Below are 17,793 nucleotides of genomic sequence, written 5' to 3' on the forward strand. Positions count from 1 at the left end.
ACCCGTCTCAAAAACAAAACAAACAGCATACACCTGTAATCCTAGCACACAAGATGCTGAGGCAGGAGGATCACAAGACTGTGGACAGCCTGGGCTGCATTGCAAGACCCTTCTGTAAAACAAAAACAAAAATTATACTCAGATATGTCTTTATAAATCTTGCGAACTAAAGTGTGAATATATCAACAAGGAAGATTACTTCCTTTTGCTGGTCAGGTTGTCAGCTTATAAGGTGTAAGCAGTTTCAGGTGACGATGGGAGGCCAGCACTTGGGCTTTGCCCGCGCCAGCTGTTGCTGTGTATATATAGATATAGCCTCTGCCAAGTTGTTACAATTTTGTTTTCTATTAACTGTTAAACAACTGGTTATTTATTCAGTAAAGAAGAAAATATATTATAGTTTAATACTGAATTATTATTAATTTTTGTTCATTTGTTTTTCAAGACAGGGTTTCTCTGTGTAACAACTCTGGCTGTCCTGGAACTAGCTCTTACAGACCAGGCTGACCTCGAACTCGTAGAGATCCGCCAGCCTCTGCCTCCCAAGTGTGGGGATTAAAAATGTGCGCCACCACTGCCCAGCACATTTTTCTTTTTCCAGTCAATCCCTGTATTATCCCAAAATGTTCTCTGAAGGAACCCAAGTCTACTTATCTCTCATCCCTGAAGCTCTGCAGAGGCTCCACGTACGCCCTGAGGTAGCCCTAGGTCCCACCTCTACATGTCTTTCTCACCTCCTGCCCTTCCCCTGCAGTGAGCAGAGACCTCTCCCCAGCACACATTTCCCCTTGTCTTCTGGCTGATTTCTGCTTACATCATTTCCTTCCGGAAGCTCTTCTGCACGACCTTTCCCCTCGCAGCGGGCAGGTGGTTGCCATCCTGCCTTTCTGCTGTCATGTTGCACGTGACACACTTCTGCAGCACTTCCTTTTCTGTATCCCTCAGACCCACCAGCCGCTCAAACTCGTGCCTTTTTTTTTTACTGTTGAGTCCTTTGATAAATAGGTATGCAGTAAGGGTGACTAGTATGACTGATCATTGTGACACTTTATTCTCTGGTGTTGCTGCATTAGTGCATTGCTGAGGCCACACTCCTTACAGTTGAGCCCTAGAGTGTCAGTGAACTCTATTTCTCATGCGCATTCACACACAGACAGTCCCAAACTCACTTCCCCAACCACTTCTTTTCATTTTTTAAAGGTTGATATTTGTGTATGAATGTTTTCACTGGATCGCACCACGTGTGTGCTTGATGTTAGGCATTGATCTCCTGGACCTGGAGTCATGGATGTTTGTGAACCTGGACCTCTGGAAGAGCAGTCAGTGCTCTTAACCACTGAGACGTCTCTCCAGCCCTTTAAACAGACTGTCAAGATAGGTCAGTGTCCCCTGCTCTAGTCATCCCTGGGCCACGGACCAGATGACACAGATCACCTTCTGAGATGATTCAAAACTAGCTGTCTGTTGCATGACTTTGGGGAAACAAAATGGTTAGTGTTGCTTGTTACTAATGGTTAGTGTTGATGGGGTTTAGAATCACCGTGGTGACAAACCAGAGTTTATCTCTTTATGAGGGATTATATCTATATAAGGTTGAGGTGTGGAGGATGATCTATATATGAGTCAGGGTCTTGAACTGCACAAAAAAAGGAGAAAGGCTGAACACAAGCATCCACCACTCTCTGCTTCCTAACTACAGATGTGTTGTAACCAGACACCTGAAGATCCTGCTGCTATTACCTGTCATGATGAGCTCTTCTGTGAACCAGAACAAACCCTTTCTTCTTTAAGTTGCTTTTGCTAGGATTTTGTCACAGCAGCAGCAACAACAAAAATAACTACTGCAGACATGATCTGAGCAAACATCAGTTCAGCCCAGTTGCGGTTCTTATAACTGACAAGTTATAAGAACTAGTTAAGGTATAAGAACTAGTTAAAAGTTAAGTTATAAGAATAAGTTAGGAACTAGCCTAAGCTACAGGCCAAGTTCTCCTAATTTATCAGAAGTCTCCATGTTGCTATTTGGGAGCTGGCTGATGGAACAGGAAAAGACTCATTACAAACCCCAGTGGGTTGACTGGGGTTAATTACAGGACATGACAGCTCATGAAAGGTCTGCATCCCTGGAGTTCCCTGCACAACTCATAGCCAGACTCAGGAGACTAAGGATTGTGTCCAGTTCAAAGACAACCTGAGTGCCAGGCGGTGGTGGCGCACACCTTTAATCTCAGCACTGGGGTGGGGGTGGGGGCGCAGAGAGGCACGGGTCTCTTTGAGTTCAAGCCAACCTGGTCTACAAGAGCTAGTTCCAGGACAGGCTCCAAAGCTGCAGGGAAATCCTGTCTCAAAAAACAAAACAAAAACAATAAAAAATAAAATTAAAATAAAATTAAAAAAAAATGAAAACCTGAGCTACATACTAAGTTCTAGTCAGCCCGGGCTATGGAGTAAAGACAGAAGATACCCCAGTTTAAAAAATAACACACTGCAATTCAACATCATAGCTGATGATGGGATTGAATTTGCTTTCCTGGCAGAGCCCAAACTGCAACCCAACAGGCATAGATAGGAAGGAGCCGAACTATACAAACAGCAAGCAGTGGATCACGGGGCAGCAGCCAGGACTCAGGAGTCCTCACCAGATACACAGTGTTACCTTGGACTTCCCAGCCTACAAAACTGCAAGTAACAAATTTCTGTTGTAAGCCACCTTTCCACAGGTGGACGGACTAAGGAAATTCCAAAGATGGCCTGTGTTATCACCTAAATGTTCCATACCTTTGCAGTCTGTGTTTAAATCAAAGATGTCCAGAGTTAGTGTGCAGTGGGCAAGGTTTGGGTCAAGATTCTCTAAATCTTTTACTTAATTTTGTCAAATGCTTTTTCTACATTTTATTGGTATGGTTGTGGTTTTTCTTTACCCTATTATACAGATTGTTTGGTTTGGGTTTTTTTTTTTTTTTTTAGATGGAAAAAGATGAATGCACGGAGCTCACTAGTGTTCCTTTTCTGCTCGGGTATTTTATAGGGTTCCCTGTTGTGTTAATGGATTTGGTTTCCTGACCTTATTGTACTGAATTTCCACAGACATTGGCCTAAAACCACAGAAATGTGTTCCCCCCTCAGGTCAAGGCCAGAAGTGCAGACCCCGATTCAGTGCCTGAGACCAGGGTGTCAGCAGAGCTTTGCTCTTGCCCTTGCAGCTTCTGTTGCTGTCATCCTGGCGTCAGGCCCTTACCTCTGAGGTCTCAGGACTTGCTCCCCATATCCCCCTTCCTCTGCCTTCCTGTAGATCGTCAGGAAGTCCTGGGTCGTTGAAGGCAGCCTCCTCATCTGCACATCTTTACACATAGGGCAGTATCCATAGGCTTCTTTGCTGGTCTCTTTACGAATAAGCCATTCTTGCTCCTTCTCAGAACTCTGTCCCCGTGGATTCTGATACACTGTGCTCCGGTAGTGTTTCCATACTTGACAACTGTGATTGGCTTTCTTGCAGACTGTTCCTCTTCTGTGTTAAGTCCACTTGCCCCTGGGTGGGGCCATCCTTGGTCTCAGGACAATCTCCTGAGCTCCTGTGATTCCTAAATCCCTCACCTATCTTTATTTCTGACCTCTTCCCCAGGTCTTGGGTTCTGTCTGCATTTAGACAAATGCCTGCCCCAAATGTCTATTTAGATGTCATACTTTTTTCTCTTTTTCTTTCTTATGTGGTGTGTGTGTGTGTGTGTGTGTGTGTGTGAGAGAGAGAGAGAGAGAGAGAGAGAGAGAGAGAGAGAGAGAGAGGGAGAGAACAGAATCTCTCTCATATATCTGATTGGCCTAGAATTTGATATGTAGACCAGGCTGGTCTGGAACTCACGAAGACCCACTTGTTTCTGATTCCAGAGTGCTGGGCTGGAAGCATTTGCCACCATGTCTGGCTTGTGTTGAACTAATAAAATAGAATTCAGGTTTTCCCACAAGCTAAAGAATAATCAGGTTTTCAGACTGGAGTAAGCGTACACAGAAAGAGGTCCCCTGAAGTGATAGGGAGGCATTTAGGGGCAGGAGTCCTTACATGGTAAAGGCCACACCCTTTCATTGCCCTCTGTGTCTTCCATACGGAGAGCATCATGTCGTGAGTGTTGCAAACAGACCAACCCTTACTTTCTCAATAAGCGTTGTCAAATATATGTACTCAACTGGTGAGGTGGCTAAGCAGGTAACGGTGTTGGCATGGCACCTGTATGCACATGTGTGTGCATATGTGTGAGAAAACGTGTATTCACACCATAATGCCTAGCACATAACAGTGGGTAATCCTAACTCTCAGGAATATGTTCCCAGAAACCCTCCTGGATCAGATTAGGCGGAATGGCCTTTTACCCTTTCTAACACCCTGGACATTATCTTCTCTTACCACATTATGAAAATATCCCGTATCTACGTCCATAGTTAAGACTGCAAGCCTCTTAAGGCAGAGACCACACTGCTCATCTTTTCCCCCGGATGGTGAAGTAGAGCAGTGTCCAACACGCAACAGGCATTCAAAAAAAGTTTATTAAGCCAACTTCCATCATACTTCCCAACCATTTCTGAAAGTCGGAAGAGATTTCTTGAAGTGTTTTTAAAAGGCTCTAGCAGGCCCAAGCATGGCAAATAAGGTGCTGACAGGTTTTGTCTCTTACCCTCCTCTCCCTCACTGAAAACAGTTAGCTACATTCCCAAAGCCTGCCCCCAAAGTCTGTTCTCTTATTTGGCCACTGAGTCTTTCCTGCGATCAGAAGTCATTGTTTGATTAATGCCCAATCAGGATTTACCAACTCAGCCGAGACTTTACCTTTTCCTCCTTAAACCCCTCCTGCAGAAGCACCTGCTACTGTTGCTGCTGCCTTTGTAGCCCCAGAGGCAGCCCCCCTCCCAGGGTCATAAATCTCCTTTGGGCTGAGAATTTGGTGTCTGGGTGTGTCCTGTATAGACTGCGGGGTGGGGGCGGGGGCGATGTCTTTGGTTAACTGCCGCTTTGTTTTTCTCCTGCACCTCCAATGCACAGCCTTTAGCTTCCTCTAATTCCCGTATCTTCATTATGGACAGTGACTTCAACTGTTAGTAGTGTTTATCCCTAAATCTTCCTTCTCAAAGACCAAGACTCCTAATCCTTTAAACCCTCTCTTCTGTACCTTGACACACATTATGTCATAATCCCAATATGGAATCAGGTCTCATGGTGGAAACTTTAGTTTAGTTGGGGACAGGTCTTAAGGAGGCTGCATCAAAATCTATTTTTTCTTTTTTACAGATAACTATAGAGCAAGGGAGCCATTTTCCTTATTTTTGTGCATTGAAGGTTTGAAGGTTATGGAAGTTTCTGGAGGGTTCTTTGAAGAAATAGAACAGGATATTAGAGCCTTTTACGCATGAAAGACCATAGCTGGGACTAGGAGACGGCAGAGTACAGTAAGAGCACTGCTCATTTTCTCAACACATGCTGTCAGGAAGCTCTTAACCGCCCGCTCCAAGGGATACAAGCCTTCTAGCCTCAGGAGACACCCACGTACATATAAAAATAAAACAACAATAAAACTTCTTAAAACCGCCACCGCAGTTTAGGACACAATCTCAATGTTGTCATCTGGGAAAATATAAAGCTGACTGCGACCTGTGGTGTATTTCTTATGAGAGTTCCAAGCAAAAGTAACTACGGGTTTCTACGGGTTCTTCCTGCCTTTTAGAAATCCCAAGTGCTGGGATTAAAGGCGTACGCCACCACCGCCCGGCTCAGCTTGATGTATTCTACACGTATGGAGAACCGCTGGGGAAACGGAAGAGAACTGCACTGAGTGTTGGGATACGCAGCTAGGTGAGTTCTCCAGGAGGACAAAGGGGAAAATCAAGACCAAAAACAACAACAAACGAACTTGAAGAAACAGAAGTGCCTGTCAGTTCCTCCTGGAACTTCGGGCCCTAGAGTTGCATCCGGAGCAGGACTCAACGCCTTCGGCTTGCTGGAGCATCCGGAACCCTCGCAGCGCGTCCCCGAAGGTTTCCAGTCGGTGGGTAGTCGCAACTTCCGGCTACTCAGGAAGTTGTGGAGTTGTTTCCGGGGCGGTCGGAGGAGTAGGACTCAGATGGGTCGTAGCCGTAGTCGCTCCCCGCGGAGGGGTGAGTCCATTGTGCGGCTCGGGATGGTGACAGGCGCTATCTGCGTCCTCAGCCCGGAGGGACCGAGAGAGTGCGGGATGGGGCGAGGCCGGGGCCCTCAAATGGAGTTCCACAGTTCCTAGGCTTAGCTTCTGGGTGACCGTGCATAAATCAGCCCACCTTCCTTTTAGTTCAGTTCCCGTAATCATCGTGGGTAACTTTACCTTGAAGAGTTGATTATGAGAACTAACTTGATTGCCCTGGCTCATAAATGCTTACTGGATGTTAGTGCCCCGCCCAGGCCATTAGTTGGAAGTGTTTAGCATTGGATACCGTGTCTTCTGTACGCCTGCCCCGAAGGTACAGTACTGAGGCAGGTGTAAGGCGGAATAGTGGAAAACTCTTTTCTGTGCCCTAAGCCATGTTAAAGGATTAGAGTCTCTGGATGTTTAGAACAAGACTCGTCTTCAGCTGGCGAATACTCGATTATCCTACTAGACAACCAGGACCTCAAGCAAATTGAGCCCTTGAAGTTCTGTAAATTTGCAACAGATAGTGGATTTCCTTGGGGGAAAATACCTATTTTGTAGCATTATCTTTTATTTTGACCAATTCATTAATTAGTAAAAGAAATGTTGAGAGGACCTCATATACAATCATATTTTCTAAAAGCACAAAACTTTGTGTTAAAAGTATGCTTCATTAGATAATATAATTGAATAGTAAGCTATTCTATAAACAGAAATATGGGGTGATTCTAAACATATATACCACATTGCCTGACTTTAAGTGAGATTATGTGTTGAAATATTAGTAGTTTTGATATATTGGGTCAAAAAATGTTAATGTGATTTGTGGGCTGTTTTTACTGTGTGTGTGACGAAGAGAACGGACCCCAGTGCCTCTCACTTGCTAGGCAGATAGTTCTATTCCTGAGCAACACCCTTACCCTTTTCTTCCCCACAGGGCCTTAGGTAGCAGAGGTTAACCTTGAACGATGCCCTTTCTGCCTCTACTTCCCCAGTCCTGGTGTTACAGGTGTGTGTTACTATGCCTAGGAATTACTTTTTGGTTTTTTTTTTATTTTTCATGACAGACAGGGTTTCTCTGTTATGTAGCTGAGGCTCTTCTGGAACTCACACACTGGCCTTGAATGCTCAGAGATCAGCCTGCCTCTTCCTCCTGAGTACTGGGCCACCATGCCCGGCTGACTTTTTCTTTTTTAATTTTTTTTTTTTTTTTTTTTTGAGACAGGGTTTCTCTGTAGCTTTGGATTCTGTCCTGGAACTAGCTCTTCTAGACCAGGCTGGCCTCGAACTCACAGAGATCCACCTGCCTCTCCCTCCCGAGTGCTGAGGATTAAAGGCCTGCGCCACCACCCCCCAGCTCTTTTTTAGTTTTTCATCGTGACTACTAGAGGTGTTTGAGCTAATGTTCGGCTCTGCTATTTTTGTATTTGTATTAGAGCGTAGGCGATCCCGGTCCACATCCCGGGATCGAGAAAGAAGGCGCCGAGAAAGGTCCAGGTCCCGGGAGAGGGATCGCAGAAGGAGCCGCTCAAGATCCCCACACCGAAGACGCTCCAGGTGAGTGTAGAGAAAAACCAGAAGCTTGCCTACAAAGCTGCAGAGCACAAAGAGCCTGGGAGATGACAATAACTTTGCTTTTATCACTTAGAAGGGGACTTCCGGTTTTAGGGAATGGCAGAGTTAAATCACACTTTATTCTGTACTCTAGGCAAGTGGTTTAATTATCATTCATAAGAGTACAGTCTTTAAAAGATGTTTATCTTACTTTTATTTCCTATGTATGGGTGTTTTGCCTTTGTGTATGTCTGTGCCTGGTACATCAGATCCTCTGAAACAAGTTCAGATAGTTGTGAGCTGAGGGGTAGGTGCCGGAAGCTATCTCCTCTTGAAGAGCAGCTGGGGATCTAAACCACTGAGCATCTCTCCAGCCCGAGAGAGTTGTCTTTAAGAGCAGTGGGGGATAATGAATGAAAACCATTTAGCATGGTGCTTGGAAGCGTAAGAAATTTGAGTATGTAATCAAGAACAGGTGGCCTTAGCAGGGTGGTAGATGTGGACTCTTCAAAAACGTCGGTAGCTGTTTAGGAGGACATGTGTAATTGTTAGAAACCTAAGCCTTTTTTCACTACATTTGAAGGGGTGTGGGGGGGGGCATGTGGACATCAGAGGACAATTTGGGAGTCTTTCTCTTCCTTCTGCTGCATGGGTCCTTGGAATCCACTCAGGTTGTCAAACACTTTTTTTTTTTTTTTTTTTTTTTTTTTTGGTTTTTCGAGACAGGGTTTCTCTGTGGTTTTGAAGCCTGTCCTGGAACTAGCTCTTGTAGACCAGGCTGGTCTCGAACTCACAGAGATCCGCCTGCCTCTGCCTCCCGAGTGCTGGGATTAAAGGCGTGCGCCACCACCGCCCGGCTTGTCAAACACTTTTACCTCCAGAACCATCTCACCAATCCATTACAAACTTTTTAAAAAATATTTTTAATTTGTGTGTCTAGGAAAGAGAGCACACACTCATATATACACACCTGCATGTGTTTTACGTGTACCACATGCATGCCTGTAAGTGCCCATGGAGGCTAGAGGGTGTCAGATCCCAGGAACTGCAGTTACAGGTGACTGGGACCCAACCTGAGGCCTCTGCAAAAGCAGTACTCGCCCTTAACCACTGATCCATCTCTCTGGCCCCCTCAGGGATTTTGAAGGTAGATTTTCTGTCTGGTGGCGCATTTCTGACCTTGGCTGTACTGATAAAGCTCCTCTTTCAGCCACTGGAGCCCAGGCAGAACCTTCCCATCTGCCCTCAGAATGGACTCTGGTTTCTCTGGTCTGGCTTTGTCCAGCCTTCACCTGTTGGGCTCATGGGTAACTGTGCAAATCAACAAAATTTCCTTGTATGTGTTTAACACTTTTACTTGATAAATATTAGGTCTCCAAGGCGTCATAGATCCACATCTCCTTCCCCTTCTCGACTGAAAGAAAGAAGAGATGAAGAGAAGAAAGAAACTAAAGAAATAAAGAGCAAAGAACGTCAGATTACTGGTAATGTTACTGGATAAGCAGGCTTGTTTAGATAGTTTCAGTCATTAAAAGTAAATTTGGGGACTGGGTGGTGGTGGTGCACGTCTTTAATCCTAGCACTGGGCAGGCAGAGGCAGACGGATCTCTCTGAGTTTGGGGCCAACCTGGTCTACAGAGTGAACTCCAGGACAGCCGGGGCTACACAGAAAAACCCTGTCTCAAAAAACGGAAGTGTAATTTTGTACATGTAAATATTAATCTTTTATAGGGCTCATTGTGTTTTATCTTGAAGTTTTATTTTAATTATTCATTACTGAATTTCTAGTGTGTGTTGGTTCTGTGTTAAGAAAGATATTTTTAAAAACATAAAAATAATTGTATTTGGGGAAAATCTTCAAAACTTGATGTGGGCATATCTGATGTCAAAGACTCTGGAGAGCACATGGTGGACATTCTGGCATGTCAGAGTTAATAGGAATCAATCAGTCTTCCTTCCTTCCTTCCTTCCTTCCTTCCTTCCTTCCTTCCTCCCTCCCTCCCTCCCTCCCTCCCTCCCTCCCTCCCTCCCTCCCTCCTTCCCTTCCTTCCTTTCTTTCTTTCTGTTTTTGATTTTTGAGACAGGGTTTCTCTGTAGCTTTGGAGACTGTCCTGGAACTCACTCTTGTAGACCAGGCTGGCCTGAAACAGAGATCCTCCTGCCTCTGCCTCCCAAGTGCTAGGATTAAAGGCGTGTGCCTCCACTGCTCGGCTAGTAATTTTTCTTGTTCTTGATAGATTTCCTTTTTATATGTCCTGTGCTAATGGGCTGAAATGCTTCAAATCTGTTGCTACTCTTCGCTTACAGAGATGTACGTCTCTGTGCGTCCACATATGTAATGATAAGACCTCAAAAACTTTTTTTTTTGCAGAGGAAGATTTGGAGGGTAAAACAGAGGAAGAAATAGAAATGATGAAATTAATGGGATTTGCCTCTTTTGACTCCACAAAAGTAAGTAAAAGATGGAACCATTATGTGTTCTCGGCTGTCTGTCCTCACATCTCTCCTGGGTTTCCACATTCTTTGGCTGTCACTCATGACTTCTTCCACAGCATCCCTTGCTGTAGACAGTTTCTGAGGGGTTTAAACACATACAGAAGCATGCTAAGCTACATTCTCTTTAGCCCAGAGGATATCAGTTTTCAGGGCAGAGAGCAGTGAGACAGACAAGAAGCAGCTCTGAAGCTGTTCAAGTATGAGAACACAAGGTGCATGGTGGGAACTTCACAACTGCTAGTGACTGCCTGGTGCTGGGCTCTGGGGCAGACGCAGAGGGGTTCTTTGCCCTTAACCGTGTTAACTGATTAGAACCTGTAGATGTTATAGAGCAAGGGATTTTTGCTCTTTTTCAGCAGGGTTTCACGATGTAGCCTGGATAGACTGGCCTTAAACTTGAAATCCTGTCTTAGTAACCTGAGCTCCCAGATTAAGAAGCAAAGATTTTAGTTCATAGTCACTTTTTTTTTTTTTTAGAAAGGATACCACTTAACCAGGCTGCCCTCAAACTTGCTATATAGTTGAGGAAGACCTTGAACTTCTGATTCTCTTGCGTCTACATTCAAAGTGGTCAGATTTATAGACAGGCACCAGCATGCCCAGTTTATGTGTCTTTAGTCCATTCATCTGTTGATGACTGTCTGAGCTGGTTCTGTTTCCTGGCCACTGTGAATAGTGTAGCTGCAGACATAGATGTATGGTATCTCTGTGATGGGAAGAACGTGGAATTCATTGCAGACATAGATGTACTGGTACCTCTGTGATGGGAAGAACGTGGAATTCATTGCTCGGTAGTGCTATTGTTTTTAGTGGTTTGGGAACCCTCCATACAGACTTGGAGAGTACCAGTTTACACTCCCCACTAGCAGCGATGAAGGGTTCCTTTTGCCTATATTCTTGTCAGTATTGATTGTTGTTGCACGAGTTCTAATTGGTTTTAATAATAATAAAAACCTGGAACCAGATATTGGAGGAAATGTTGAAAGATCAGATGGACAAAGGAGCAAGCCACAGCCAACTCTTACCTTACTAACTCCTCAGCCAAAAAAAGCTCCTGTTTCCTTCCTCTCTGCCCAGCCATATAACTTCCTGTCTGTCTGTACAGACCTCAAGACCTCTAAGGTTAACTAGTGGCTAGCTCCACCCTCTGATCCTTAGGCAGGCTTTGTTAGAGCACAAAGTATCGATAGATTGTTGTTTGTTTTATTTATTTTCAATTGATTTGGGGTTTTTCTCTTTGAATGTTTGTGAGTGTTTTGACTGTGGGTGTGGCTTGCACTGCCTGCATGCCTGGTGCCTGAAGATGCTAAAAGTGCATGCCAGATCCCCTGGGACTGGAGCATAGACTGTTGGGATCTGCATGTGGGTGCTGAGGACCAAACTGGGGTCCTCTGGAAGAACAGTAAGTGCTCTTATCTGCTGAGCCACCTCTCCAGTCCTTGCCATTTGGTGCTGGGTTTTTTGTTTTGTTTTGTTTTGGGTTTTTTTGTTGTTGTTGTTGTTGTTTTTAGTTTTTGTGGGGTTTTTTATTGATTTTTATTGAGTTCTACATTTTTCTCTGCTCCCCTCCCTTTCTCTCCCCTCCCCTTCAACCCTCCCCCAAGGTCCCCATGCTCCCAATTTACTCAGGAGATCTTGTCTTTTTCTACTTCCCATGTAGATTAGATGTATGGAAGTCTCTCTTAGTGTCCTCATTGTTGTCTAAATTCTCTAGGATTGTGATTTGTGGTTTTTAATAATAGCTATTTTGACTAGTGTAGGATGTAGGTTTAATTTACATTTCCCTGATAATTAAACATAAATGTTTATTGGTCATTTGTGTGTTTTCTTGGGAATTGTCTCATTCAGCTCATTAACTCTTTATTGATTTACATGTTTTTTTCTTTCTTCTTTGGTGTTGAATTGTTGCAGTCCTGTGTATACTGTGGATGTGAATTCTCTGCTTCATGTGTAGTTGGCAAGGGTTCTTGTTTCTCCCCTCTGTTGGCTGTCTCTTCAGCCTGCTCATAGTTTCTTCCACCACAGAGCTTTCTTATGTGTATCCCCTTCTGCCAGTGTCTTGGAGATGTTTCCTGTGCTGCTAGAGTCCTTTTCTGACTTCCCCTGTAACTGTATCTTGAAACATTTTCTTCTCTGCACTCTTGTTCTTGCGGTGGCTTTGTAAACCCCATTTTGGAATTTAATGCTATTAATATCTCAGCTTCTTGTCTTTGAGTTTACCAAATCCTCTTATCTGTATTGGTTGGCATTGTCGATTGAGACAGTCATGACCCTCCTGCTCTGGCCTCCGAAGCACTAGAATTCCAGGTACCTAGCTCAAGTCTTCTTTCTTTTATTCAGAGTATTTTATAATATGTATTTCATTATGAATATGCATCTGACAAATAACAATGCTTCCAGAGTGAAGTAATCGCAGTTTTATTGTTCTTAGGTAGTAGTGAAGGAGCTTGACTTTTGGTCTTGTTGTTTCCTGGTTCATATTTGTAAATTTCTGAGGGGCTTTAAAGGTCTCATTCATGACACTGCCTTTCTGTAGTCAGAAGAGGCTTACTTACAAAGGGAACACTAAGTAAGCATTCTTTTTGTTTGCTTGCTTGCCTTGTTTTTTTCGAGACAGGGTTTCTCAGTAGCTATGGAGCCTGTCCTGGAACTTCTCTGTTGACCAGGCTGGCCTTGAACTCACAGAGATCCACCTGCCTCTGCCTCCCGAGTACTGGGATTAAAGGCGTGCACCACCACCCCCAGGCTAAGTAAACATTCTTAGGTGCTACAAAATGCAGTGTAGTATATGATATGGAAGCAGCTGGGGTCAGGGCTCTTCTTTGGTCTGGTTTGGCTCGTACATGATAGGTCTTTAGGCACCACTGAGCCACCGCCCAGCCTAGCCATGCATGGTTATTTTCCTTTTCTTTTATATATATATTTTATGTGAATTGGTATGAAGGTATCAGATCTCTTGGAAATGGAATTACAGGCAGTTGGGATCTGCCATGTGGGTGCTAGGAATTAAACCCAGGTCCTCTGGAAGAACAGCCAGTGCTCTTACCCGCTGAGCTGTCTCTCTAGCCCACATGGTTGTGTTCTAATGACCCCACATAGATGTTAATTTCGTTTCTGTGCAGTTGGCTTCATGTCTGTCAGCTGAAGCCCCTCGGCTCATTCATTTTCCTTTCTATTAAGCATTTCAGTTTACTTATTTTTACTAGTGGCTAATTTTCCTCCCAACATGTAATGCATGAGAATAGAGTCGGTGATAATGCAGCTCTCCAGAAGCTTCCAAAGAACGAGTGAGCCTCTGGAGACTGAGCTCAGTGAAGAGTCAGCATAATGCTCCTTTGTGAGGCTAGTCTTCCCAGGTCTGTCTACTGCTGCTCTTAGGAGCTCAAGTGGTAACACCCTCAGTAGTTTTCTTCAGTATCGCAGATCCTCCCTGGAAATTTCAGTGAAAATAGGAGTAGGAAATCAGTCCAGATTGGGGCTTAGGAGACTCAGTTGGTAAAGCCCTGACTGCACTGTAGGGCTGTGAGTTTGGACCCAGCGCCTACAAACTGCCGTGTCCGGTGGTGCACATCTGCAAGCCCACCAGTGGGACGGGGCAGACACAAATGGGAGGTGGATGCCTGGAGCATGGTGGCCAGCCACTCCAGCTGAGTTCCCAAGTTCCCGTGCGAGATCCTATCTCAAGTAAGGTGGGAGGCTGGCGAGATGGCTTGGTGGTGTCTCTGCTTGTGAACAGTGTGCATGCTAAAGATAAGTGTAAAAAAATTTAAGGGCCTGGCATGGTGGGTCTTTAATCCCAGCACTTGAAGACAGAGGCAGGTGAATCTTTGTGAGTTAGAGACCAGCCTGGTGTACAGAGTGAGTTCCAGGACAACCAGGACGGTTACACAGAGAAACCCTGTCTTAAAAAAACAAAAGCAAAACAGAGAAATTTTTGGAGATGGAGAGCACTTCAGGAAGACACCCAACATAGACTTCTGGCCGCTACATGAATGCTCAAGCATGTTCATATACACCTGCATGAACATACACACGCATAATATCACACAGAGAAATAAAGAAAATTAATTGAAAGTATTTATCTTAGTTCCATTTCAAATGTGTGGGCTCCCCTGTGCACACCTTCAGTAGTAGAATCGTAGGTTTTGCCCTCCTGCAGATGTCCAGTGATGGTCCACACCAATAGGCCACGTTCCTAATGGAAAAGCTTAACGTTGTGCAGTGTTTGCTGCAGTGACTTCATTGAGCTATGGCTTCTCTAAACTCCTGAAAGTACAGTGGCTTAGGCCCTGAGAAGCTGCAGTCTCAAGCCAGATGTGTGGCGCATGTCTATAACCCTAGCACTTGGGTAGAGGAATCAGGAAGTTCTGGTCATCCTCAGTTACACACTGAGGCCGGCCGGGCAGCTGGAGTCCTCTCAACACTGACAAAAAGCAGCAGCCTGCGGTTTCAGGAGAGAGAGCACAGCATGGAAGGGTAACAGTACTTGAGGGAAGGCTCAGTTGACATTGTTACTATTCAGGAATTAGAAAAGAATTAGACACGGTGCTCTCAGCAGCTGGATCATTTGAATTAGGCTTGACCAATGAACAGCACCCAGATAGCTCAAGGCTGGATGGGGGCAGGGAAGGCAGTTCAGGTAGAGGAACAGCATGGGAGCAAGTGGGGTGGGGAGTGAAGTGATTGCATGGAGTATAGACCACAATAAGAAGGGAGATACGTGTTTGGAAAAGCCAAGAGCACCAGCTCAGCTTGTACCTGCTCCAAGTTCCAATTTCTTATTTAAATGTCAAAAATACAATATTCTGTGAAGAAATGGGAATTAAACATGTAGAAAATTGTCCCAGCGTGGTTGGAGAATGTTACGAGCCAAATATGTGAATATGAGAACTTTTTTTTTTCCTGTAGTTTTTCTAGACAGGATTTCTCTGTAGCTTTGGGGCCTGACCTGTAACTCACTCTGCAGACCAGGCTGTCCTGAAACTCACAGAGATCCGCCTGCGTCTGCCTCCCTAGTGCTGGGATTAAAGGTGTGTGCTACCACTGCACGGCGAATATGAGAACTTTTTTCTCATTTTAAAAGATTCTTTTTTTTTTTTCATTTTAATTTTTGTTTGCATTGGATCCCCTGGAACTAGAGTTACAGACAGCTGTGAGCTGCCATGTGGTGCTGGGTCCTTTGGAAGAGCAGCCAGTGTTCTTAACCACTGTGCCATCTCTCTGGCCCTCAAAAGATTCTTTAAAGGAAGTTAGAATCTGCTTGTTTTTTCCAGCATGCCTTGTACATCACGTGAAAACTGCGAATGCTTTTCGTTTTTGTTTTTTTGTGGTGCTGAGGATGGTGCATGCTAGGCAAGCACCCTACCACAAAGTACATCCCCAGCCCCAAATGTTTGTACCCACAGGATCCCCCTCTGTGATCCAGATATTTAATATGGCCTTTCTGTTTCTCTCCAGGGGAAGAAGGTAGATGGTTCTGTGAATGCCTATGCCATAAACGTGTCTCAGAAGAGGAAATACAGGTACGCATGGTCCCTGTGCCACGTCTGTGCTTGACCTCAAGTTAGTTTCATATTTGGAAGAGAATTGTTACAAGATAATTGTGTATATTTAGGAAATGCTGAACTTTTCCATACTGTTTGTACATGTGTGCTTGCTTGTTTACTTGTGTGTGCGTGCACGTGTGTACGCACATGTGTGTGTCCCCATTTTTTGAGACATAGGTAAAGATAACCATGACCCAATCCTTGGGCTGCCCAAATGTTGGGATTACAAACTTGTGCCACCAAGACGGGCTACTGTGAAATATTCTGTCTTTGTTGTTTGAATTCGGATGTATTAAAATTTCCCTCCAGCATACATGTAAGCAGGTAGCTCTGCCTGTCATTGCCCTGAGGCAGGCTCTTCAGACCAGAAGCTCATAGTTCTGATTAGACTGGGCAGTGAGCTCTCTCTGCCCTCCCATTGCTGGGGTTATAGGCACACACAGCCATGCCTAGCATTTTTTATTTTACATATTTGGAAGTCAAATGCTCTTACCAACTAACCTGTCGCCCTGCTTTTGAGCACAGGGACTATATGTATCCCAGGCGGGGCTTGAACTTGCAACCCTTGCACCCCACCCTTGCAATACTGATGGCTATAGGCACACACCATCACACCCAGATAAAACGTTTTAAAAAGTATTAGTTTGAATTCTTGAAGTATGTTTTTATTATATTTTAAAAATAAGATCCAAATTTTTAAAAATTACTTTTCTGTTTTATCATAGGCAGTACATGAATCGGAAAGGCGGATTCAACAGACCTCTGGATTTTATTGCATAAGACTTGAGGTGTTGGAGGATTTCCTCCCGTTCATCTGGGTCAGAGAGTATTTTATATTTTGTATTTCATACACCTCAAAACAGGATCTTGGTTCTTCCCTCTTGTAAAGTAAGAAAGTCTTATTTATGACCCCGGTGTACCTGTTTCCTCAGGAGGTAGCGCACTTGCCGCGGTCCTGCAGTGCTCACAGCCCATTTGTCTTGCTCCTTTGAGTCTGTATGTGCTTTCTTCCTGGATGCTGTTAGGAGTTCTTAAAAACTGAAAGTGACGTAGATGTGAGTTTCTTCAATAAAACAGTATTTCTACCCATTTTAATTTATTTGACAAGTATCTTTATTGCTAGATTAAAAGAGTCTCCCTGAACATTTTGTTTTTCCACACGTAGATTCCTTTTGTTTTGAGACAAGGTTTTGTTATGTAATCCAGGCTAGTCTTGAAACTGAGACAGTCTTCCCTGCCTCTATCTCCTTGTTGCTGGGATTATAGATGTCACCACGCAAGTTTAGATTTAGCTGTCTGGAGTCTTGGTAGCTTAAAAATGAGAAGAAGGAAAGAATATAGCTTTGGATTTTTATGTATTCTGCATTTCTTCCCAAAATATCGTTTACTATGTTCCCTCAGTAACAACAGTGAACATGCTTGCTATAAAAATATTTAGGAGAACCCAACAGAAAAGAAAAGCCGAAACTCCCCTGCAGTCCTACTGTAGAAACTTTGTTGTGAGTCTTTTCAAGCTCCTCTGGAAGCACATTTCTTATCCCCACCCATGAAATCATATAAACTGTGCATTCAGCCCTCCTGTAACCCCTGCCTCGTTTACTCTGCACAGTTTTGTGCTCATCTTGTTTAGAGATAATGGCGTCCTGTAGCTTTCTGGTTGTGTTATAGTTGATCAGCCTTTTTTGATGCCTTGAAAAGGGTATCTAGTAGCAGGTTGCATGTCCACTTAGAGACAGCCCGTAAGTGCATAAACATATTTTATATGTGTCTGCTTCAAATAGAAGTTGGCTGTGTGTCTGCTTGGCAAAGCCTTCCCTGGTGGTGCATCTACAGTCCCTCCTGGATTGCAGCCCCCGCTAATGGTAGCTTCAGAATATTTCCACTCTTTGCAGTTTTAGACAGTTCTGTAATTACACTTGGATCTCATGATGTTGTATTTCTTTGGCTGTATCTTTAATGTCCTTACTAATGTTTTGGCTTGCTTATAGAGTAAGGAGTTTCGTTGGGCATTTTCCTGGTATATATCATTCTGCTTTTATCCTCTCTCC

At 44.2% G+C, this 17,793-nt stretch overlaps 1 protein-coding gene across 1 annotated transcript; it reads left to right on the forward strand.

The window, feature by feature from the left end:
- Positions 1–6,043: 6,043 nt before the first annotated feature.
- On the forward strand, positions 6,044–16,844 carry Snrnp27 (small nuclear ribonucleoprotein U4/U6.U5 subunit 27). Its single transcript, XM_057778764.1, has 6 exons — positions 6,044–6,141; positions 7,586–7,706; positions 9,075–9,187; positions 10,075–10,154; positions 15,657–15,721; positions 16,471–16,844. Exons 1-6 carry the CDS (start codon positions 6,108–6,110, stop codon positions 16,523–16,525), a joined length of 468 nt encoding a protein of 155 aa, XP_057634747.1. The 5' UTR covers positions 6,044–6,107; the 3' UTR covers positions 16,526–16,844.
- The last annotated feature ends 949 nt before the right edge of the window (positions 16,845–17,793 follow it).

The sequence above is a fragment of the Chionomys nivalis genome, chromosome 1 (assembly GCF_950005125.1).
Source record: "Chionomys nivalis chromosome 1, mChiNiv1.1, whole genome shotgun sequence".
In the NCBI taxonomy this organism is placed as follows: Eukaryota; Metazoa; Chordata; class Mammalia; order Rodentia; family Cricetidae; genus Chionomys; species Chionomys nivalis.